The 25,142-nt window shown below is 41.6% G+C and overlaps 1 protein-coding gene across 10 annotated transcripts in view; it reads right to left on the minus strand.

The window, feature by feature from the left end:
• Positions 1-23,954, minus strand: part of PIAS2 (protein inhibitor of activated STAT 2) — a 120,135-nt gene extending 96,181 nt beyond the window's left edge. For 5 of the 10 annotated variants that reach the window (XM_055417299.2, XM_088833407.1, XM_055417306.2 and 2 more), the window contains exon 1: positions 23,772-23,954. In XM_055417299.2, coding sequence (XP_055273274.1) covers positions 23,772-23,795 — 24 coding nt within the window. In that variant the 5' untranslated portion in view covers positions 23,796-23,954. The other 5 variants (XM_055417302.2, XM_055417301.2, XM_055417303.2 and 2 more) reach the window with 5 other exon arrangements.
• Positions 23,955-25,142: the final 1,188 nt, after the last annotated feature.

The following is a 25,142-nucleotide window of genomic DNA, read 5'->3' on the forward strand; positions in this document are numbered from 1 at the left end:
TTGTGAGAAAACAAACAAAAAAAAATGAATTTCACAACTAGTAAAATGGAGAAACATGAAAAAGGGGGAAAAAAAGATGAAAAAAAGGAGAAAAAGAAAACAGATGAGGAAACAAAATGCAGAAAAAGAAAGATGCTCACACTGAAGGTGTAGAAATAAATACAAATATATCAATAATCCCAACAAATAAAAATGAAATACTTTCCAATTAAATTAGCCATTAGGGGATATCACTACAGAAATCACAGCATCAAAAATATGAGAATACTAAGAACAACTCTACACACATGCATTTGTCAACTGAGTTGAAATGGATCAATTCCTTGAAAAATAGAAACTACCAAAATTCACCCAATATGAAATAGATAATTCGAATACTCCCTCTAGGAAATTTAGCTCTTAATTTTAAACTAAAAAAAAAAAAAATTACTACACCCAGATCATTTTACCAGAGAATTCTACTCAACATTTAAATAAGAATCAGTACCAATTCTACATAATTTCTTCTGGAAAACAGAATATCCGAGATACACAAATTTATTTTATGAAGCTAGTAATAGCCTGATACCGAAACCAAACAAAATCAATACAAAAAATGAAAGTAAAACCAACATCCTTCACAATGGTAGATGTTAAAATCTTCAAGTATTAGCAAACAGACTTCAGCAATATATTAACAGAATACCAAGACCAAGTGACGTGTTTATTCCAGGAATATAAGGTCAGCTCGATGTCTGAAATCATGGAAGTACACCATATTAACCAGCTCAGGTAAAATCACATGATTATACGTGTGTGTGTGTGTGTGTGTCAATGAAGAAAAAAGCATGTGACAAATTCAACAACCACTCATGATAAAGATTCTGAGAAAAAAAGGAATACAGGAGAACCACCGTACCTCGACAAAAAGCACCTACAAAAAAAACTATAGCTCATGGTAAAAATAATGAATGCTTCTCCCTAAGACCGGGAATGAGGCAAGGATGTGCTGGAAGTTCTAGCTCGTGGAATAAGACAACAAAAGAAAAGACATAGCAACTGAAAGAAAAAAATAAAACTGCCTGTACTGGCAGATCCCAAGGAGTTTGCAAAACAATTACTAGAATTAATAACTGGGGATTTCTCTCGTGGTTCCAGTGGTTAAGAATCCACCCTACAATGCAGGGGAAACGGGTGCGATACCTGGTCAGGGAACTAAGATCCCACATGACATGCAGCAACCAAGCCCGCATGTTACAACTGCTGAGCCCACATGCACTACAACCAGAGTCTGTGCACCACTGTGAAAGGCCCCGAGTGCCACCGCCAAGACTTGACACAGCCAAACAAATAAATAATTTAAAAAATTTTAAACTGTTAAAAGAGAGAGAGAGAGAATTAATAATTGAGTCCAGCAAGGTCACAGGATACAAAAGCCAACACACAAATATAATCACATCTCTATATATTAAAAAAAAAAATGTGGAAACAAGTAAAACACACAATACTACTTATAATCACTCCAAAGAAAATGAAAATATGTATATTCAAAAATATAACAAAACACATACAGGTCTTGTATGCTGTAAACTACAAAACACTAATGAAAGAAGTCTAAAAAGTGCTAAATAAATGGATCTCCCTTGTGCACTGGAACAAGGAACAAAACAACAAAATCAACTTTCCCTATGTCAAGACACAGGTTTAGGACAATTCCCACCCGAATCTCACCAAAACGTTTCATAGATATACATGCTGCTGCTGCTGCTAAGTCACTTCAGTCGTGTCCGACTCTGTGCGACCCCATAGACGGAAGCCCACCAGGCTCCCCCATCCCTGGGATTCTCCAGGCAAGAACACTGGAGTGGGTTGCCATTTCCTTCTCCAATGTGTGAAAGTGAAAAGTGAAAGTGAAGTCGCTCAGTCGTGTCCGACCCATAGCGACCCCACGGACTGCAGCCTACCAGGCTCCTCCATCCATGGGATTTTCTAGGCAATAGTACTGGAGTGGCTTGCCATTGCCTTCTCCGTAGATATACATGAGGTTATTCTAAAATTTGTATGGAAAGGCAAAGGAACTAGAGATTAAGGGGATGGAAAGGAATTAGGTGTGGCTATAAAAACAATAATATGAGGGATGCTTGTGGCGATGGACATGGGCTGTACCTTGTGTCAATGTCAATACCCTGACCGTGATATTGTACTACAGTTCTGCCAAGACATTATCAACAGGGTACCTGGATAAAGAGGACACAGATGTCTCTGTTGCCCCTGTATTCCTTCCGACAACTGTCAGTGAATTAACAATTATCTTAATAAAAAATTTAATTACAAAGTACAAAGACCAACATTATTACAGCAGATTAATTTTTTAATTCAATACCATGACATTCATAAGAGATAAAACTAAAATAAAAGAACAGAAAAATGTAGGGGGAGGGGAAAGTTTAAAAATCAGGCAGAACCAGCTGGCCCAAAAATAAATAAATAAATAATAGGTATGTTAATATCAAACAACAGCATGTAACTGAAAAAGCATTATTAGATATAAAGAGGAACTACAGAGAGTAAACGTTTCAACAGCAATATGATAAATTTTAACTTTCCATGTACTGCTGCTAAGTCACGTCAGTCGTGTCCGACTGTGTGCGACCCCATAGACGGCAGCCCACCAAGGGTCCCATCCCTAGGATTCTCCAGGCAAGAACACTGGAGTGGGTTGCCATTTCCTTCTCCATTCCATGTACTAGTAACAATTTTAAAATGTCTTTTAAAAAGCTGATATAAACTACAAAGAAAATTGAAAAAATAATTCTATCAGAATAACATCTATTCTTAGAAAACAAAGATATAAGATTTAACAACAAAATTAACACGTCTAATACAGACACGTATAAAATTTTTCACCAACAACTAGAAAATACACTCTTTTCAAATACAAAAAAACTCTCCAAATACAAAAAGTCTCAACAGATTTCCAAGGACTGTATCCACATAGATCACGCTGCCTAGTCACAACACAGCAACAAATCAATAACCAAATTAACTAAAAGAATGCCAGTATGTTTAGAAATAAAACTTTTTAAATATTTTTATTTATTTATTTGCACCAAATCTTAGCTGCAGGACATGGGATCTTTACTTGTGGCATGCAGGATCTAGTTACCTAGAGACCCAGGGTCCTCTGCACTGGGAGCTTGGAGTCTTAGCCACAGGATCACCAAGGAAGTCCTCCGGAAATAAAACTTTTAAAGAACTCATAAATTGAGAATTCATCCCTTGTGAGATTCAGGGAAAGCAAATACACAGATATTCATGATCTTAAGTGTCTATTAAAATGCTCAAAATTAATAAGCAAGTCATCCAACTTAAGAAATTAGAAAAATAGAAATAAACCCAAAGGAAGTATAAAGAAAAGAAACAGAAATAAAGAACAGAAATTAAGTAGGGAAGGGATACGTTAAAGAGCATATGAAAGACAGAAACTTGATTATATGAAAAGTTTTGAAAAAAAAAATTGCCATTTTTAGCTTTTAAAACTAAGCAAGAAAGACAGCATTAAAAAAAGATTAAAAGGACATTAACTACAAAATAAGAAACTAACAATTTATTGCCATACACTCAAGAATGTGGATGAAATGGACAACTTTCTATTAAAGTATAACCTACTAAAATCAGTTCGAAAATTGAAAATACGAGCAATCCTGTAACCAAAGCAACTGAATCAGTGACTAAGATCTGTCCCAATTCTACAAGGAAGTTCTACCAAACACTCAAGAAACAAATCTTTCTAATCTCACATAAGCTCCTCCAAAAGAAAGAGGAAAAGTATATATACTTTCTTAATTATAAGGAAATATTACTCATTATTAAAGCCAAAATCATACATTAACTATATTCAAACTGAGTCCAATAATGGAAAAAAGGGACAGACCAGGGTTGACTTAATATTCCAAACACAAGTTTGTTTTAAATATTAGAAAACAAATCAGTTTATTTCATCACGTTAACAGGTTAACAGAAGAAAAACATACAACCCTCTCAAAAGATGCAGAAACAGTTTTTGATAAAATTCAACATCCATTCATTTTTCTTTTCAATTAGCAAACTAGCAATAGAAAGGAACATCCTTAACCTGAAAAGATTATCTACAATAAACCTACAGCAAGCATCATACTTAACTGTGAAACTCTGAAAGCATTCCCTTTAAAATCAGGAACAAGATCAGGATGCCCCCATCACCGCTTCTATTCAACATTGTACTGGAGATCCTAGCCAGCACATTAAGACAAGAAAAAGAAAGAAAAAAAAAAAAAGCATAAGAATTGTAAAGGAGGAAACAAAGAGGTCATTATTCAGAGATCTGTCTACACAGAAAATCCAAAAGAATTCTATATACAGTTTATCACAATTAGAACAATACCAAGTCCATTATACAAAGTGAAATTGTACTTCTTTACTCCAGCAAGGTAGAAAATATAACTTTTAAAGATACCGTTACTGATTTGACACAAAAATAAGGTACCTAGAAATAAATCTAACAAAATACTTGTAATCTTTTTGAAACTATTAGAAGAAAATTATAAAAACTTTATTGAATGAGATTGTAAAAGACCTGAGTGAATGAATATTGCCATGTTCATGCTTAAGAAACAATAACAAAATGTCAGTTCCCTTCAAATTGGTTTATAAATTCAATGCATTTCCCATCAAAATCCCAACAGCTATGCATGTATCTACAGAACTTTAAAAACTGATTCTAAAATTACATGGAGGAGCAAACCACCAAGAAGTTCCTTGAGGCGCTACAAGGCAGGAGGACTTGGCCTACTTCTGTGTCCCTCAATGACTAACGAGATGGTTTCACACCAACTCTACGAAAACTTGAAAGCTGAACATAATTTAAGAAAGAAAAAAAAAAAAAACTGTTGGAAGGCAAGCAGCACAACAAAGGCAGTAAGAACCTGGAAGGCCAAGACTGTGGAAAGAAGGGAAGCCTAGAACACGAAATCTAGTATTTGACGCTCTTTTCCCCTGGAGATACCTGCCAATGGAAAGGGGGCAATGGAGAAGTTAAGAATCAAACAGAACTTTGAACACACTTACAGGGCTGGGAAAACTGAGGAGATATTTGCAAAATATAACATACAAGCCCTCGTATCTGGGATATGTTAATAAACTCCTACAAATCAGTATGAAAAAGACAGATGCCCAACATGAAAATGGAAAAAGACTTAGCAAGCCACCTCACAAAAGACCAATAAGTATATTAAAAAGGGCTTAATATCGTTAATCATTATGGAATTCAAATGAAAACCACTGAACATTCACCAAAATGTCTAAAAATAAAAGGATGGACAAGAAAGGACAAGAAGCAACTGGAACTCTATTACTTTGCTAGCGGAAGGGAATAACAAAAAACTACAACTACATACAACAATACAGATGAATCTCACAAACAAAACTGAGAAGAAAAAATCAGACACAAAAAATATATACTACATTATATAGGTCCATTTAAGTAGGATTCAAAAAACAGGCAAAACTAGTGTAAGATGTTCAAGTCTGGCCAGTACGTATCTTCTAAGGATGAGGTTAGTCACTGGGAAAGGACTCACGGGAATGGATGCCAGTCATGTTCTATTTCTTGCTGTACTCTCAAGATCTGCCTACTTATGTATGCCCTATATCAGTAGAAGTTTGTTTTTATGGAAGCTGTTAAGTTACAGTAATTAAAACTATGTGATGGTGCTGTCAGACTAAGAAACTAGAAAGTACAGATAGATTCAATCGTGGAACTACTACAAATCAGGAGGAAATTTTTCTAAAAACTGAGCCATAAAAGGGAACGAATTTAAGTCAGCTGAACTGATATGGATGAACCTTGAGCCTATTATACAGAACGAAGAAAGTCAGAAGGAGAAAAACAAATACTGTATATCAATGCATATATATGGGACCTAGAAAAAACGGTACTGAGGAACCTATTTGCAGGGCAGGAACAGAGACACAGACGTACAGAACAGACTTGTGGACACAGTCTGGAAAGGAGAGGGTCTGATGAACTGAGCGTAGCACTGAAAAATACACGTCACCAATGTACAGAACGGAGTTGTGGACACAACAGAGGGAGGAGAGGGTGGGGCAAATTAAGAGAGTGGCACTGAAAAATATACATCACCATGTGTAAAACAGATAACTTGTAGGAAGCTGCTTAAAACAAGGAACTCAATCCTGTGTCTGTGACAGCTTAGAGGGGTGGGACGGGGGAGAGGGAGGGAGGCTGAAGAGGGAGGGAATATGTGGACCCACAGCCGACTCATATCGCTGTACAGCAGAGAATAACACAACACTGTAAAGCAACTGTGTCCCAATAAAAAATATATATTAAAAAACCTAGTACAAACATGGGCAAGAGACATGAACAGAATCTCAGATGAGGGAAGAACATGTTAATCAGCACAGTAAAAGACGCTCAAACTCATCAGCAAAAATCAAAAAACTGAAAACTAAAAGGTGATATTTTATACTCCCCAGCAAAAACCTCTGAAGTTTGATAAAAGTGCTAAGTAATGAAAACCTCTACCTTACTGGAGGGAGCAAATACTGATACAATCCTCTTTAGAAAATAACCTAGCATTATCCAGTATTGTTGAAGATGCGAGTATCTTTGATTCCCAGCAGTGCAATGCTACTCTCAGAATTTCTACAGTAAAACATACTGTATTAAATATTCACATTAAATGAGATCGATAAAGATTACAAATAGCATCATATCAATGCAAGTTAACTTCGTTCACAAAGTAAGTTACTTGTGTGTGTATGTGTGTGCGTGCACGCATGCACATTTTCAGAGGTTTTTGGATTTCAGAAATATAGAAAAGAGATTTAGGCACCTGCTGTAGGAGGGGGAAAAAGGAAAATTTTCCAACAAGAATCAATAAACTAGTATTTACATTTACACAATGGAAACTCAAAAACAATGATAAACCAAAACATCCCAAATACATACAGCATTACTCAATTTGTATAAAATTTTAAAACACACACAAATTACAAAAAATTTGCATATATAAAATTTGTGATTTATATATATATAATTTTATATCTATATAATGTGGATGTAATCAGAGAATGGCACCCTGCTGATCTAATCAACTATTTAACTAGGATGGTGTGCACATGAATGTTTATTTACCTATACCTTACCTGGTATAAGACCTTCCCTGGTTGCTCAGACAGTAAAGCGTCTGCCTGCAATGAGGGAGACCTGGGTTCGATCCCTGGCTTGGGAAGATCCCCAAAGAAGGAAATGGCAACCCACTCCAGTACTCTTGCCTGGCAAATCCCATGGAGAGAGGAGCCTGGCAGGCTACAGTCCATTGGGTCGCAAAGAGTCAGACACGACTGAGCGACTTCATTCACTCATTCATTACCTGGTATAAACAATCTTTTGTATCTATTAAATAACTTAAATATTTAAGTTTATTAAGTAGCATGATATACACCAATACATACATCACTAATAACCATTATCAATTCAGAAAACAATCAAGAGGACTTTTATAAAGGAATTAGTATCCTAAGAGACTTCAAGATATTGTTCCCCCATAAATCAAGGACAGGTTGCTATTTAAAAAAAAGGGGGGGGGAGAAAAACAGGATAAAGCTCTTCTAAATCAAAAATATAATCACTAAAATAAATTTTATGGATGAATTCTAAGACAAGTCAAGGAAATCTTCCAGAATGGAAACAAAACGTCAACTTAGGAAATCTAGCATTTACCTGTCAAGAGTTTCAGAGAAAAGAGGAAAGAAATTATCAAAAAACAAAAAAATAATTTCCCAGACCTGAAGAGCCTTACCATTGAAAAGGTTCCACCAGAAGGAATGAAAAAGGCCCACAACAAGACACAGTTCACAAGCCAAAGATAAGGAGATAACCATAAAGACTGTAAACAAGGCTTCCATAAAAGGATAACCATCAGATTTGCAACAGATGTATATCAGCAATACTGGGTGTTTTAAATTCCAAAAGCAAAGCTTTCAAAATTCAGAAGGAAAAACTGTATTACCAACTTGCAATTCTGTATCTAAATTTTCAACTAGAACAAAAGCAAGTCATTTTTTAAATGTTCAAGAAATCAGAAAGTTTATCACCAGCATATCGCTTCTAAAACTACTTGGGTCGGGGGTAGGGATTGGGATATTGGGATTAGCAGTATATACAGCATGGACAATTAGGTCCTACTGTATAACACAGGGAACTATATTCAATATCCTCTGACAAACCCGAATGGAAAAAGAATATGAAAATATAAACAGGTATAACTGAGTCACTTGCTGCAGAGCAGAAGCTAACACATCATAAACCAACCATACTTCTATAAAATTTAAAAAATAAAACAACTATTCAAGATTATATTCCAGGAAAATCAAAAAGGAGTTTAAAGAAGAGAAAGACATGAGATCCAAACACCAAACCAAACCCAGGAGTGCAATGTAATCTCAGGATAACAGCTGTATAGCAGATCTAGAAAACAAACTGCCCAAATTATAAAAGGCTGAGAGCTCCAGAAAACCCATCTTCAAGAAAAGTTGAATGGTTACAGGATGAAAACACGTTGCAATATTAATGTTTTAACAATGACTTCCAGGAGCTATCCACAATCAAGCAGGGCTTTGTAATATTATTAATTTAAGAAGCGTGGGTTTAACAACACAGAAGCTCGTCTACAGCTCCACACTACTTGGTTCTACAGTAACGACTTACTTATATCTGCACACAAATCACAAGGGCTGGTTATTAGTATACAATGTGTAGAGTCTTTCTATAGACGCACAGAGAAGTTTAGAAAAGTTATAAGCCATAATATAGAAGTTACAAATCTTGACAACGTAATAGAAAATGAAGGCTAGAATGGGAAAGAAGGGGAGCTGTTGTACAGTCACACAGTCGTGTCCAACTCTTTGTGACCCCATAGACTGTAGCACGCCAGGCTTCCCTGTCCTTCACCATCTCCTGGAGCTGGCTCAAACTCATGTCTATTGAGTCAGTGATGCCATCCAACCACCTTATCTTCCATGGTCCCCTTCTCCTCCCACCTTCAATCTCTCCCAGCATCAGTATCTTTCTAATGAGTCGGTTCTTCGCATCAGGTGGCCGAAGTATTGGAGTTTCCACTTCAACGTCAGTCCTTCCAATGAACACTCAGGACTGATCTCCCCTAGGATGGACTGGTTGGATCTCCTTGCTGTCCAAGGGACTCTCAAGAGGTTTCTCCAACATCACAGTTCAAAAGCATCAATTCTTCAGCGCTCAGCCTTCTTTATGGTCCAACTCTCACATCCATACATGACAAGAAGGGTGGAAGCAGGAAGAAAAGGAAAACGGTGGGTGCTAAATCCTCTCTAAGACTGGAAATGAAAGAGTGTCTAAAACCGATCGGTAAAAAAACAGAAATCTGGGACTTCCCTGGTGGTCCAGTCATTTAGAACCCTCCATCCAATGAAGGGGCACCAGTTCAATCCCTGGTCCAGGAAGTTCCCACACAACTAAGCCCAAATGCCACAAGTCCTGAGCCCACATGTTGTTACTACAGAAGCCCACGCTCTAGAGCCTGTGATCCACAAGAAGCCACTGCAATGAGAAGAGCAGGCACCACAACAAGAGTAGCCCCACTCCCTGCAAGGAGAGAAAGCTGGTGCACAGCAGGAAGGACACAGCTTAGCCAAAAACAATAATAATAAAACAATAATGCAATTAAAGAAATGCAAAACTTCATTAGCATGATTACAATTAGTTTTTAAAAAAGCAAAGAACAAAAGAAACAGAAATGTAACTGTTAAGGAAAGTTTAAAATAATCAATGGCATTAGGAACAAAAATGTACCTCCCAGAAATCAAAGTACTGGGGCACGTAGAAAATACAATGACCTGAATTTCTTATCTACTAGGGAGTCAAGCAACAAACAGATACTGTTTGGAGTTGTAAGAAAAGTCAAGACATAGAAAGAAATGCTTTATTTTGACTTTTGGAATTAACTTAAAAAACAAAAACTAAAGAGAACTCTCATTAAAGGCAGTAATATCAGGATTTAAGAAAGAAATTTTTGAAAAAACATTTTCTGCCCTTTCATTTAAAAAAAAAAATGAAAGAAAAAGATGAAAAAAAGAAATAAGAAATTTTAAAATATTAAACCATCTCCAATGGGGGAAAATAGTCAAATAACATCTAAGGTCATATAGCTGAAATCCATGCATCCCCAATCAAAACAAAAAAGCTCTTAATCTAGATCTGCTTTTTACTGACTTGTGTGAATAATCAATCATATGGAGAGCTCTGAATGTCTATGTTAAGTTTATATTGTTCTCTGGAAAGTCACACACACACACAAAAACCTTTGTTTCAAAACAATCTAGGGAAATTGGCATGCCACTAGTGGATTCAAAACGAACATTCATTCATACAGAATAGTTTAGACTATGACACCAACTGATTTCATATCACGTTTACCTCAATTGTGAATTTCTTAAATTCAGATTCATGAATAAAAAGTCTAGCTGTCAAGACAACTCAATAGAGAAAGAATTTTTAACAAATCATCCTGGGAAAACTGGATATCCACATGCAAAGGAAATTTTATCTCCACCTCACACCATAAACAAAAATTACCTCAAAATGGATAAACAATCTATATGTAAAAATTAAAATTATAAACTCTAGATGAAAACAGGAATAAATCTTTGACACTCCATAAAGCAATGGTTTCTTAGATTTGACATCAAAAGCATAAGCCACAAAGAAAAAAAACAGATAAAATTCAAAACATTTGTGCTTCAAAGTACATATCAAAGAAAATGAAGTACTGTCCACAAAAAGGAAAAAGATACGTGAAAACCATGTATCTGACAAAGAACTTACATCTCAAATACATAAAGAACGTGAACAATAATAAAAAATCAAATAACCCAATTTAAAAATGGGCAAAAGGCTTGGAGAGACACTTTTCCAAAAAGATATACAAATAGCCAATAAGCACATGAAAACATGCTCAACATCGAGTCACCAGGAAAACGTGAACCAAAACCACAACAAGATACCACTTCACATCCATGAGGTCAAGTACGTGGAGAAATAACAACACACTCATTTCTGGCAGAAATGAAAAATGGTGGAGCAGTTGGGAAAAGAGTTGGACAGTTTCTGAAGAACTTAAGAGTTACCACATGACCCAGCAATTACGTTCCTAGGTGTCTATCCAAGAAAATAAAAAACATATGTCCACACAGGACTTATACACTTCGAGATGAATGCTGACACTAATCAAAATGTGGAAATCACCCAAATGTACATAAACTCATGACAGAATAAACAAAATGTGGTATATTTCATACAACGGAATATTATTCAACCATAAAGAAGTATTGATACATGCTACAATAACAAACCTGGAAAGATTATATGTTAAATCAAAGAAATCACATGATTCTTTCCAAGAAAGGCCACATGTGACATTGTGTTACTAGGACATGTCCAGAATAGGCCAATCCATAGAGCCAACGTAGGCCAATCCAGTAGATGCTGAGGGCTGGGAGAAAGAGAACATAGGAAGGGACAGACGATGACATGGGTTTCTTTGGGGGCGATGAAAATGGCCTGAAACTCAACAGTGGTGATGGCTGCACAACTCTGTAAACTGACCACAACCACTGAAAGGCTGAATTTTATTTTTATGACAATTATATTGCAAGAAAAAAAATTTTAAATAGCTAAAATCCAATTCAGACAAACAAAGGTACAAATGTTGACAAAAGACAAACATCTGGAGGATCTAATAGTTAGAAAAATGTCACCTTTATCAGAATAAATATTCATGTATACCAGAGGGATGGTGCTGACCTAAAGGAGCAAACACACACAAAAAGGTCTATGACAGCTAAGAATACCTTGGTTTACTATGAAAAATTATCTATTTCACTTTAAATATTTGGTTTTGAATCTGCTTTCATAGACATGATCTCAAATGGAAGCCCTCCTGGAAATTGAGTTGTATCCACTAATAACAGCTTTGAGTTACATGGTGGATTCCGTTACATCTATCATATGGATTCGCAGCAGCAGTCTACTTCTTGGCCCAATAGATGGGAACTTGGAGGGATGAGGACCTCTAACCTCAACACCCTCCTTCCCCACTAACTTCCCATTCTCCCTCTGTATCCCAACAGCAACCAAAGGTACCAGGATGGCAAGTAAGGAACCAAACACTCAAGTCTTTTAGGCGGAAAATCTTCTGTTACAAAATTACTTCAGCCTCTGAGTAGATCTTCAGTGTCTGGTGTACTAATATCTATTAAGTTATAATCACTGGCTCTTTCACTAGACTCTTGCAAACACATTCACTCGCATTCTCTGACACACAAAAGATAACTCTACACAAAATGAAGGGGATGAGGAACACACGAGACAACCTTAAAAAAAAAGTTACAATAGATGCCCCTCCACCCGCACCCTTGGGAGACGTGGGAAGAGTGGGTTAACCAGATTAAATTGTACCAGGGACCCTTTTAACGAGTGCACCAGCAGCGTATGGAATTACACAACTGGAGAAGACAACTGGCTGAAGAAGAGGTGAGGGACTTTGGACGACAACTATTCTGCCTCGCCTCCACCGCTGTGCTTGCCTTGCTAGAGAATATTCTGGAGGAAGAAAGCAGGACAGCAGCAGTGACAAAGGTCCAGGCCACCAGACTGTATGAGCGCGTTCCAGATTAATTCACAACTAGTTAGATAATTCACAAACTAGTTAGTTAATTCACAAACTATTAGGGTGGCACAAAAGTATCTCCGGTTTTGGACCATGAATTTTAAATCATTATCAGTTCAGTTCACTCACTCAGTCGTGTCTGACTCTTTGCAACCCCATGAACCACAGCACGCCAGGCCTCCCTGTCCATCGCCAACTCCCGGAGTTCACTCAAACTCACATCCATCGAGTCGGTGATGCCATCCAGCCATCTCATTCTCTGTCATCCCCTTCTCCTCCTGCCCCCAATCCCTCCCAGAATCAGAGTCTTTTTCCAGTGGGTAACCCTAATACGTCCAAGCTGAAGTACTGGAGCTTCAGCTTTAGCGTCAGTCCTTCCAATGAACACCCAGGATTGATCTCCTTAAGGATGGACTGGTTGGATCTCCTTGCAGTTCAAGGGACTCTCAAGAGTCTTCTCCAACACCACAGTTCAAAAGCATCAATTCCTCGGCGATCAGCTTTCTTCACAGTCCAACTCTCACATCCATACATGACCACTGGAAAAACCATTGCCTTGACTAGACGGACCTTGGTTGGCAAAGTAATGTCTCTGCTTTTTAATATACTATCAAGGTTGGTCATAACTTTCCTTCCAAGGAGTAAGCATCTTTTAATTTCATGGCTGCAATCAGCATCTGCAGTGATTTTGGAGCCCAAAAAAATAAAGTCTGACACTGTTTCCACTGTTTTTCCATCTATTTCCCATGAAGTGATGGGACCAGACGCCATGATCTTAGTTTTCTGAATGTTGAGCTTCAAGCCAACCTTTTCACTCTCCTTTCACTTTCATCAAGAGGTTTATTAGTTCCTCTTCACTTTCTGCCATAAGGGTGGTGTCATCTCCTTTTTTGAGGTTATTGATATTTCTCCCAGCAATCTTGATTCCAGCTTGTGCTTCTTCCAGCCCAGCGTTCCTCATGATGTACTCTGCATAGAAGTTAAATAAGCAGAGTGACAATATACAGCCTCGATGTACTCCTTTTCCTATTTGGAACCAGTCTGTTGTTCCATGTCCAGTTCTAACTGTTGCTTCCTGACCTGCATACAGGTTTCTCAAGAGGCAGGTCAGGTGGTCTGGGATTCCCATCTCTTTCAGAATGTTCCACAGTTTGTTGTGATCCACACAGTCAAAGGCTTTGGCATAGTCAATGAAACAGATATAGACGTTTTTCTGGAACTCTCTTGCTTTTTCCATGATCCATATGTTGGCAATTTGATCTTTGGTTCCTCTGCCTTAAAACCAGCTTGAACATCTGGAAGTTCACGGTTCACATATTGCTGAAGCCTGGCTTGGAGAATTTTGAGCATGACTTTACTAGTGTGTGAGATGAGTGCAACTGTGCGGTAGTTTGAGCGTTCTTTGGCATTGCCTTTCTTTGGGATTGGAAACTGACCTTTCCAAGTCCTGTGGCCACTGCTGAGTTTTCCAAATTTGCTGGCATATTGAGTGCAGCACTTTCACAGCACCATCTTTCAGGATAACTAGGCTCAAATACATCTTTATTATCCAAAATAGGAATCGTCACAATCAACAATCAATTTTTGTCAATGAGAAATAAGTTTGTTTATTCCTGCAGCATAAATATCCATGCTCCAGGATTCGACGAACTCTTGAAAGCATTTTCTGCCTCCTGCTGGTTGCAGAAGCATTTTCCCTACAAAACGTTGTCAAGATGCTTGAAGAAGACAAGGGTAGAAAAGGGTAGTCAGTTGGCAAGAGGTGGTCCGGTGAATATGGCAGACAAGGCAAAACTTCACAGCCCAATCCGTTCAACTCTGGAAACGTTGGTTGTACGACACGCAGTTGGGTGTTGTCGTGGAGAACTGGGCCCATTCTGTTGACCAATGAATACCGGCAGAAGGCGCTGCAGTTTTCCATGCATCTCATCGATTTGCTGAGCATACTTCTCAGATGGAATGGTTTTGCAGGGACTGAGAAAGCTGCAGTGGACCAGACAGGCAGCAGACCTCCAGACAGTGACCCTGACCTTCTTTTGATACAAGTTTGGCTTTAGGAAGTGCTTTGGAGCATTTCGATTCATCCACTAAGTTGGTTGCCAGTTGTATAAAATCCACTTGTCATTGCACATCACAATCCAATAGAGAAATCATTCGTTGCTCTTTAGTGAAGTAACAGATGACAACATTTTTCAAAACGAGGATTTTTTTGATTTGCAGTCAGCTCACGCGGCACCTCTCCAGTTTGCTTCAAATGCTGAATGACCATAGAGCGGTTGAGGATGAGTTCTTCAGCAACTTCTTGCATACCTGTAGGAGGGTCAGCTTCGAGGATTGCTCTCAGTTGGTCATCGTCAACTTCTGACAACTAGCCACTGCCCTCCTCATTTTCAAGACTCTCGTCTTCTTTGCAAAACTTCTTGAACAAGCACTGCACTGTACGCTCATCGGGAGTTGCTAGACCCAATGTGCTGTTGATGTTGCAAGTTGCCTCTGATGCTTTATGACCAATTTTGAATTCAAATAAAAACTGCTTGAATTTGCTTTTTGTCTAACATCATTTCTATAGTCTAAATAAATATAAAATAAACAGCAAGTAATAAGTCATAAGCAAAAAACATACAGCAAGAAATACACATTAAAATGATGTATAACACAACCACATTCAAGAACGTACTCCAGTATCAAATGTCAAAGTTCAACAAAGAAAAACCACAATTACTTTTGCACCAATCTAATAAATCACAACCTCCTAACAACGTAAACGCTTTAAGCAAGCAACAGAACTGAATAAATTCTTCTCTGACACAGTTAAAATCAAATCTCAGACCCGCCAGAGACACTGGGAGGGTGCAAACAAAACCCTGTGTGCATGAGAATGGAGGGAAAAGAGCAGTGACCCCCCCCAACAAGAGACTGAGCCAGACCTGCCTTTGAGTGTCTGAGTGGCCTCCTGTGGAGGCCCGGGTCAGCAGTGACCTGCCGCAGGGACAGGGGCTGACTGCAGACCTGGGGGGCGTGGCCAGTGGCGTTAAGTCCTCCTGGAGAGGTCCTCATGAGACCGGACATAGATAAGCCAAGCAGACCGCCCACGAACTGAAGAACAACTATAACAATGAAATCTCTCGCACTGCTGCAAAAGTTCTAGGGCGCACAACAGATTTCCCAGCCTGGGGATGGGGCGAAAGGACTGCGAACCCCCAGGGAATTTGAATTTGAAGGCCAGTGGGATTTGATTACAGAATTTCCACAGGACTGGGGAAAGACACTCCTGGAGGACACAGTAAAACCTCATGCCCACCAGGACCCAGGAGAAAGGAGCAGTGACCCCACAAGAGACTGAGCCAGACTTCCCCATGGGTGTCTGGGAGTCTCCAGCGGAGTCGTGGGTCAACAGCGGCCTGCCGCGGGGTCAGAGGCACTGACTACAATAGTCCTGGGAGCTGCAGCAAGCTGGCACAGGTCTTTTTGAAGGAGGTGGCCCTTATCACTATTATCCCTACCATAGTTTGGCCTCCGGAAAACTACAGGGAGGGAACACAGCCCAACCCACTAATAGAAAATTGGATTAAAGATTTACTGAGCATGGCCTTGCCCACCAGAGCAAGACCCAATTTCCCCCACAGCCAGTCCCTTTCATCAGAAGCTTGCACAAGCCTTTTATTCTCATTCATCAGAGGGCAGAATGAAAACCACAATCACAGAAAATTAACCAAACTGATCACATGAAACTATGTGATCAATGAAACTATGTCTAAAGGGCCACCCAAGACGGACAGGTCACAATGGAGAGTTCTGACAATACGTGGTCCACTGGAGAAGGGAATGATAAACTTCTTCAGCATTCTTGCCTTGAGAACCCCATGAACAGTATGAAAAGGCAAAAAGATAGTAGGACACTGAAAGATGAACTCCCCAGGTCAGTAGGTGCCCAGTATACTACTGGAGAAGAGCAAAGAAACAGCTCCAGAAGGAATGAAGAGGCTGGGCCAAAGTGGAAACAACGCCCAGTTGTGGATGTGTCTGGTGGTGAAAGGGAAGTCCAATGCTGTAAAGAACAACATTGCATAGGAACCTGGAATGTTAGGTCAATGGTCAAGGTAAATTCAGTTCAGCTGCTCAGTCGTGTCCAACTCTTTGCAACACCATGGACTGCAGCTGGACAGTCTTCCCTGTCCATCACCAACTCCCGGAGCTTACTCAGACTCATGTCCAACAAGTTGGTGATGCCATTCAACCACCTCATCCTTAGTCATCTCCTTCTCCTCCTGCCTTCAATCTTTCCCAGCATCAGGGTCTTTTCAAATGAGTCAGTTCTTCGCATCAGGTGGCCCAAGTATTGGCATTTCAACTGCAGCATCAGTCTTTCCAATGAATATTCAGGACTGATTTCTTTAGGACTGACTGATGGGATCTCCTTGCTGTCCAAGAGACTCTCAAGAGTCTTCTCCAACATCACAGTTCAAAAGCATCAATTCTTCAGCACTCCGCTTTCTTTACAGTCCAACTCGCATCCGTACATGACTACTGGATAAAACCATAGCTTTGACTAGACGAACCCTTGGTGGCAAGGCAAACTGGAAGTGGTCAAACAGGAGATGGCAAGAGTGAACATAACATTAATCAGTGAACTAAAATGGACTGGAATGGGCGATTTTAATTCAGATGACCATCATATCCACTATTGTGGGCAAGAATCTCTTAGAAGAAATGAAGTAGCTCGCCTAGTCAAAAAAAGAATACAAAAATGCAGTACTTGGGTGCAACCTCAAAAACCACAGAATGATCTGTGTTCGTTTCCAAGGCAAACCAATCAACATCACAGTAAACCAAGTCTATGCCCCAACCACTAGTGCTGAAGAAGCTGAAGTTGAATGGTTCTATGAAGACCTATAAGACCTAGAACTAACACCCAGAAAAGATGTCCTTTTCATCACAGGGGAATGGATTGCAAAAGTAGGAAGTCAGGAGATACCTGGAGTAACAGGCAAGTTTGGCCTTGGAGTACAGAATGAAGCAGAGCAAAGGTTAACAGAGTTTTGCCAAGAGAACACACTGGTCAGAGCAAACACTCTCTTCCAACAACACAAGAGAAGACTCTACACATGGACATCACCAGATGGTCAATACCGAAATCAGACTGATTATATTCTTTGCAGCCAAAGATGGAGAAGCTCTATACAGTCAGCAAAAACAAGACCAGAAGCTGACTGTGGCTCAGATCATGAACTCCTTATTGCCATATTCAGACTTAAATTGAAGAAAGTAGGGAAAACCACTAGGCCATTCAGGTATGACCTAAATCAAACCCCTTACAATTATACAATGGAAGTGACAAATAGATTCAAAGGATTAGATCTGATAGAGTGCCTGAAGAACTATGGATGGAAGTTCATGATACTGTAGAGGAGGCAGTGATCAAAACCATCCAAAGGCAAAATGCTTGTCTGAGGAGGCCTTACAAATAGCTGAGATAAGAAGAGAAGTGAAAAGCAAAGAAAAAAAGGAAAAATATACTGATCTAAATGCAGAGTTCCAAAGACTAGCAAAGAGAGATAAGTAAGCCTTCCTCAGCAATCAATGCACAGAAATAGAGAAAAAAAATAAAATGAGAAAGACTAGAGATCTCTTCAAGAAAATTAAGAGATACCAAGGGAACATTTCATGCAAAGATGGGCACAATAAAGGACAGAAACAGTATGGACCTAACAGAAGCAGAAGAGATTAAGAGGTGGCAAGAATACACAGAAGAACTAAATAAAAAAAGACCTTAATGACCCAGATAACCACAATGGTGTGATCACATACCTACAGCCAGACATCCTGGAGTGTGAAGTCAAGTATGCCTTAGGAGGCATCACTACAAACAAAGCTAGTGGAGGTGATGGAATTCTAGTTGAGCTATTTCAAATTCTAAAAGATGATGCTGTGAAAGTGCTGCACTCATATGCCAGCAAATTCGGAAAACTCAGCAGTGGCCACAGAACTGGAAAAGGTCAGTTTTCATTCCAATCCCAAAGAATGTTCAAACTACCACACAATTTCACACATGCTAGCAAAGTAAAGCTCAAAATTCTCCAAGTTAGGCTTCAACAGTACATGAACCAGGAAATTCCAGATGTTCAAGCTGTATTTAGAAAAGGCAGAGGAGCCAGAGATCAAATTGCCAACATCCATCAGATCATGGGAAATGCAAGGGAATTCCAGAAGAACATCTATGTCTGCTTCATTGACTACATTTGACTGTGTGGATCATGGGAAATTGTGGAAAATTCTTAAAAGATAGTAATACCAGACCACCTACTGCCTCCTACGAAACCGGTATGCAGGTCAAGAAGCAACAGTGAGAACCAGACACGAAACAGCAGACTGGTTCCAAATTGGGAAAGGAGTACATCAAGGCTGTATACTGTCACCCTGCTTATTTAACTTACATACAGAGTATATCATGCAAAATGCCAGGCTGGATGAAGCACAAGCTGAAATTAAGAAATATCAATAACCTCAGATACACAGATGACACCACCCTTATGGCAGAAAACAAACAGGAACTAAAGAGCCTCTTGATGAAGGTGAAAGAGGAAAGTGCAAAAGCTGGCTTAAAACTCAACATTCAAAAAATGAAGATTATGGCATCTGGTCCCATCACCTCATGGCAAATAGGTGGGAAAATAATGCAAAAAGTGACAGACTTTATTCTCCTGGGCTCCAAAATCACTGCAGATGGTGACTGCAGCCATGAAATAAAAAGACGCTTGCTCCTTGGAAAAAAAGCTATGACAAAACCAGACAGCATATTAAAAAGCAGAGGCATTACCTTGCCGACCAAGACCCATATAGTCAAAACTACAGTTTTTCCAATAGTCACGTATAGATGTGAGAGTTGGACCAGAAAGAAGGCTCAGTGCCAAAGAATTGATGCTTTTGAACTGTGATGTTGAAAAAGACTCAAAAGTCCCTTGGACTGCAAGGAGATCAAACCAGTCAATTCTAAAGAAAATCAATCCTAAATAGTCATTGGAAGGATTGACACTGAAACTGAAGCTCCAATACTTTGGCCACCTGATGCAAAGAGCCAACTCACTGGAAAAAAAGTTGCTGCTGGGAAAAACTGAAGGCAGGAAAAGGGGACGACAGAGGAGTAGATGGTTGGATGGCATCACCGACTCATCACCAACATGAATTTGAGCAAACTCTGGGAGATGGTGAAGTGCAGGGAAGCCTGGAGTGCTGCAATCCATGGCGTTCAAAGAGTCGGACACGACTGAGCGACTGAACAATAGCACCCTGAAAGCTTCTAACACATGATGCATTATTGTAATCATCTTTGACTATTTGTTGTTGTTTAGTTGCTCGTCCTGACTCCTTGTGAACAGAGACCATAGCCCACTAAGTAGCTCTGTCCATGGGATTCGCCAGGCAAGAATACTGGAATGGGGAGCCATTTCCTGCTCCAGAGGATCTTCCCAACCCAGGGACTGATCCAGCATCTCATGCATTGGCAGGCTTCTTTACCACTGAGTCACCTGGGAAGTCCAATGTGACCCTCATCTGGCTTAAGTGCTCAGCCAATCAGATCCTCTCTCCCCTAAGAATTGAAGGGAGTGTGCTGGTATTCTGCTGGTCACCTGAACTGCAAGTGACAAAATGTAGGGATATCACACCCTGCTATGACTGGACAAGAGTTCTAGTACTGGCCCACAAGGCAGACTCAAAAACTGAAAACTGTCAGGCAGCCTCTTAAGGATCTACGGGAGTGGCCTCATCAAATGACGCCCCTCCCCAAAGAAAAGCACAGGCGCAGGAGTCACTGAAGCACAGTGAGTTTTAAATTCCCAAAATTCCGGACCTTCTGTACAGGAGACGCCAGCATTAGCCAGCAGTGACCTGCTCGAGTGACATGGGCTTCTTGGAAGTGGCCCTGAGTCATAATGGACAAAGATAGAGGAAATCCTCTGAGCGGCACTATGAGCCAAACATGAAACATTCAGGTCTGCTGGCCATTTCCTCTACAGCCAACAATTTAGGTAACAAACCAGTGCCCGTGATTTTCCCCCATCCTTTAACTTACTTCACTGTCCCTCTGATCATCAGAATATACTCTGAATCAGAAACCATTTAGAAAACACTTTATGTGTCTTCCTCTTTTCCTCCTTTCTAATTTGATTTTTATCCAGTTGTCTGGTTTTCCGCTCAATATTATGTCATATAAGCAGGGTATTGTTTATCATTCAATTCAGTTCAGAGTACAGGAGGACAGGTAGGGGACATGCCATGGACCTGAAGGAAACTGGACAAAGCAGTACAGCTTAGAATCTGGGAAGCGCTGACTGTGAAGTTAGACCTCAAGTTAAAAATCCCAGGTCTTCCCAGTATCAAGCTGTGTGACTTCTGTCTGGTTATTCAACCATTCTAGGCTTCACTTTTTGTAAGAACTATTTAAATAAGTATTTATGTAAAGTTTTGAAACCAGAGCCAGGCACACAATGAACACTTTATTATAATGGATATCTGAAACCATCATCATCAAGGTTTGCAAAGAGGACCGGGCAGAGCTACAGCACACCTTTAAGTGCAAACGATGCTATTAAGCAGTATGGCAAAATCTGGGGCGATAACTCAGCATTTGCATAGCTCATACCCTCCTCACTTCTGAAAATTTTCCAGTTTCCTAAGGCAACCTGTCGGGGAGGGGCCATCTTCTAGCAAGTGCTGCTGCTGCTGCTAAGTCACTTCAGTCGTGTCCGACTCTGTGTGACCCCATAGACGGAAGCCCACCAGGCTCCCCCGTCTCTGGGATTCTCCAGGCAACAACACTGAAGTGGGTTGCCATTTCCTTCTCCAATGGGTGAAAGTGAAAAGTGAAGTCGCTCAGTCGTGTCCGACCCTTAGCGACCCCACGGACTGCAGCCTACCAGGCTCCTCCGTCCATGGGATTTTCTAGGAAAGAGTACTGGAATGGCTTGCCATTGCCTTCTCCGTCTAGCAAGTGCAGGGAGAAGCAAAGACAGCTAATTTACAGAAAAAAAAAAAGATGAAACTGACCCACAAAATGGGAGAGAAGAGAGGGCTGAGGGCTGGAGACGAGAGTGGAGGGAGGTAAGGGGAGACAAAGACCAAGAGAAAAATCTTGTTTTTCAACCACTTTCCAGTTCCTGGTTCCACCCCAACCTATAAGCACTGCCTGCCTTTTCTGCCCTCCGTTGTGTCATGTCCTACTCTTTTGCAATCCCATGGACTGGAGCCTGCCAGGCTCCCGCGTCCATGGGATTTCCCAGGCGAGAATATTGGAGTGGGTTACCATTTCCTTCTCCAAGGGATCTTCCTGACCCAGGGATCGAACCTGCATCTCCTGCATTGCAGATGGGTTCTTTACCACTGAGCCACCAGGGAAGTCCTTTTTGCCTTTCACCAATAAATTCTCCACTTTTTATTAAGTTGTGACCAACATTTGTAAAAGTCTGATACAAGTCTTGGAAAAGTTTTCATCAACAACAACAACAAAAAAAGCTTAGAAGAGGGCAAGTTACGTATACCCATTAGTACACAAAAACTAAAACAACATTGCAGATACAAATAACCACAAACTTCAATATCCTCAACCACCCTACATATCTAATGCATTAATTTACACAGGTAAGGCTCAGGCCTTGTTGTTTCAAAAGCTCTACAGGTGTTAACAGCTCTACAGCTGAGACTCACCCTGACACTTAACCATATGAACATCCTTTACCTACTGTCAGGTTCTCTGTATAAACTAGCATAGTGCATAAAACGTATTAATAAACTTTTCACTGAGAACTAAGTAATTTTTGAAACAACTGGAAAGAAAATGGCAGGCACTAGTCAAACCAAAACAATTTATCTTTAGATCAGAGCCATTAACCTTTAGATCTTTCGCCGATGTTCACCAAACCAGCCAGGTAATCAGCCAACATTCCTCCCCTCAATACACTCCGCTAAAAAAATCAGTAATAAACATACACACTGACTCTTTTACCAGATTCCAGTTTCTTCTTATTCTGAAAAAGTAACGCTAACAACACACGTCTATGTTGTGCCAACTGACTGCAGTTAAAAGTTTCTATTCATCCGTTCTTTGAAGACTATTTTTTAAACAGGATTTCCCTCCTTAAGTATCTTATTTATGCCGTCAGTAACTCAGCGGTCCATAAAAACAGAAAAAAATCTGGCTCGTTTATCATAATTCTGTCTCAGTTAGGGCTTTGAAGGTTATCAGCTCCGGGAAAAAAAATACATATATATGTATCTTTTCCGTTCTAACCTCAACACAGCGCATTTCAAACCTCTACAATACAAGCGTATCAACAATAAAGTTATGACCTTGTTCTCATGACAACACGGACTTTGCGGAGTTCTTACCCATAGTACTAAGAAAAACACCAAGGTTTAAGGCCGATGATGAAAGGCAGGATTCCCAAAAGACGACGCTCCTTTCCAAGACGTGCAAGGAGCACTGGTGTGAGGAAGGGGCCTTTCTCGTGACAGATCGTCCTGAACAGTAGCATCACCCCAAGGAGAGAGAGAATTCTAAAAGCAACTTCAGGTTTCCGAAAACAGCCTCCCACTCAAGTGAGTGGCCCGGAGACTGAGGAACCGCCAGACACGTACACCCCTCGCGAAGGCGGAAAATTTTGCAAACCCTACTCCCGACTTCATCCCTTCAGATAAACGGGGGAAGTTGGGTCCCCACGAGCCCCTGGCGAGAGCGGCCGCGGCCCCTGGCGCCAGGTGTGCGCACCCCCGACGGACCCCACGGCTCGGCTCACCCTGGGCCCCAGGGCCCGCCAGCCCTGCGCGGCCCGGGCGTCCTCCGCCGCCGAGCGCTGCCCCCGCTGCCGCGCGGGCGCCTGCTCGGACGCCGGCCAGGCTCGGGGCTCCGGGCTCCGCCAACCGCTCCCCGCGAAACAAGAAGGTGGCAGCCGGCGACGCTGCGGTTTCCCCGCCTCCCGTCCCCTCCCCTCCCCCGCGGCCTCCGCTGTCCACGCCCGCGCCCCCGCTCACCCTCAACTCCTCGAAATCCGCCATTTTATACCACCCGCGGGCGCCGCCGCCACTGCCGCCACCGCACCCCCGCCCGCTGCCGCCAACGACGCCGCCGCCACCACGGCCGCCGCCGCCGCCGCCAGCACCATCCTGCACTGGGGGCCGCTGAGGACGCCGCGGCCGCTGCCGCCGCCGCCGGGCCCGTCACGTGACGCGCGCGGGAGCCCCGCCCCCGGCGCGCGCGGCCCCGCCCACGCGGCCCACAGCCTTCCGCCCGCGTCTTCCGCCCGCGCGCCGGCCCGCCCCGCGCGGCGCTGCGCTCGCCCGCGGGTCCCCGCCCTCGCCCGCGGCCTGCTCGCCTTCCCGCACGCCTTCGGGCCTGTCGCCGCGCAGCCCTCGGCCTCGGGTCCCCGGCGTGGATGCCAGTCCCCAGTTCCTGAAGCGCCGTGGCGACTGCCGTGTTACCGGCTGGCCTGGGCGGAGGGAGTGACGGAGAAGAAGAGGTGGCCTGGGACTCGTGACCGGAACATTTCGGGAAAATTCTTACGGGGCCCTTCCCCACGGTAGCTGTGGACAGAGGCGTCCACCCTAAATAAAGGCATCCCCTGGGTTAGTTGTGGCGGAACAACCTAAACGTGCATGTTGGATCAGCTATTGTTCCCATCTCGTGGTGCAGGGTTGGTAAGATCTCTTTGGGTTGCAAATAGCCTCAAAGTGCTAACCTGGCTAGTTCTTTCTGACTTTGAAGGGCGACTGAATGTCAAGGATTGCAGGGTTGGGCGGGTTGGGGGAGGGAAGTTGGAGAAGTGAAATAGGAGCACGCCCAGAAGGGGTCAGGGAGATCAGATAGGTGAAAACGATGAAATGCCAGAGGCAGAGACGATGGAAGTTTCACCTCACCCCTGAAGTGCTGACCAAGGATGACACAAGGTGCTGAGTCAAGCTGGTCAGAAATTCGCTGGACCAAATCTGGGATTCAGATTTCCTTGAAGAGGTGGATGGAGCCCATTTCAGACACCTAATGTTGACCCCTGGACCAAAAATAGTTTTCCAGTCTGACTTTTCACCTAATTCCTGTTCATCCTTCAGATCTCAGTTTAAGTATCACTCTTTCAGAAAGACCTCTTAAACCCACATGGGGCCTGTGCTTAGTCATTCAGTCGTGTCCGATTCTGCGACCCCGATGGACGGTAGCCCGCCAGGTTCCTCTGTCCATAGGCCAGAATACTGGAGTGGGTTGCCATGTGCTTCTCCGAGGGATCATCCCAACCCAGGGATTGAACCCTGGTCTCGCGCATTGCGGGCAGGTTCTTTACCATCTGAGCCGCCGGCGCCATTTTCTTTCAGATCCCTCTCTGACCGCTCACAGGACTGGAACCTTTCCTTCCT

Source organism: Moschus berezovskii, chromosome 28 (assembly GCF_049115385.1).
Source record: "Moschus berezovskii isolate FMDL1 chromosome 28, NW_MosBer_1.0, whole genome shotgun sequence".
Lineage (NCBI taxonomy): Eukaryota > Metazoa > Chordata > Mammalia > Artiodactyla > Moschidae > Moschus > Moschus berezovskii.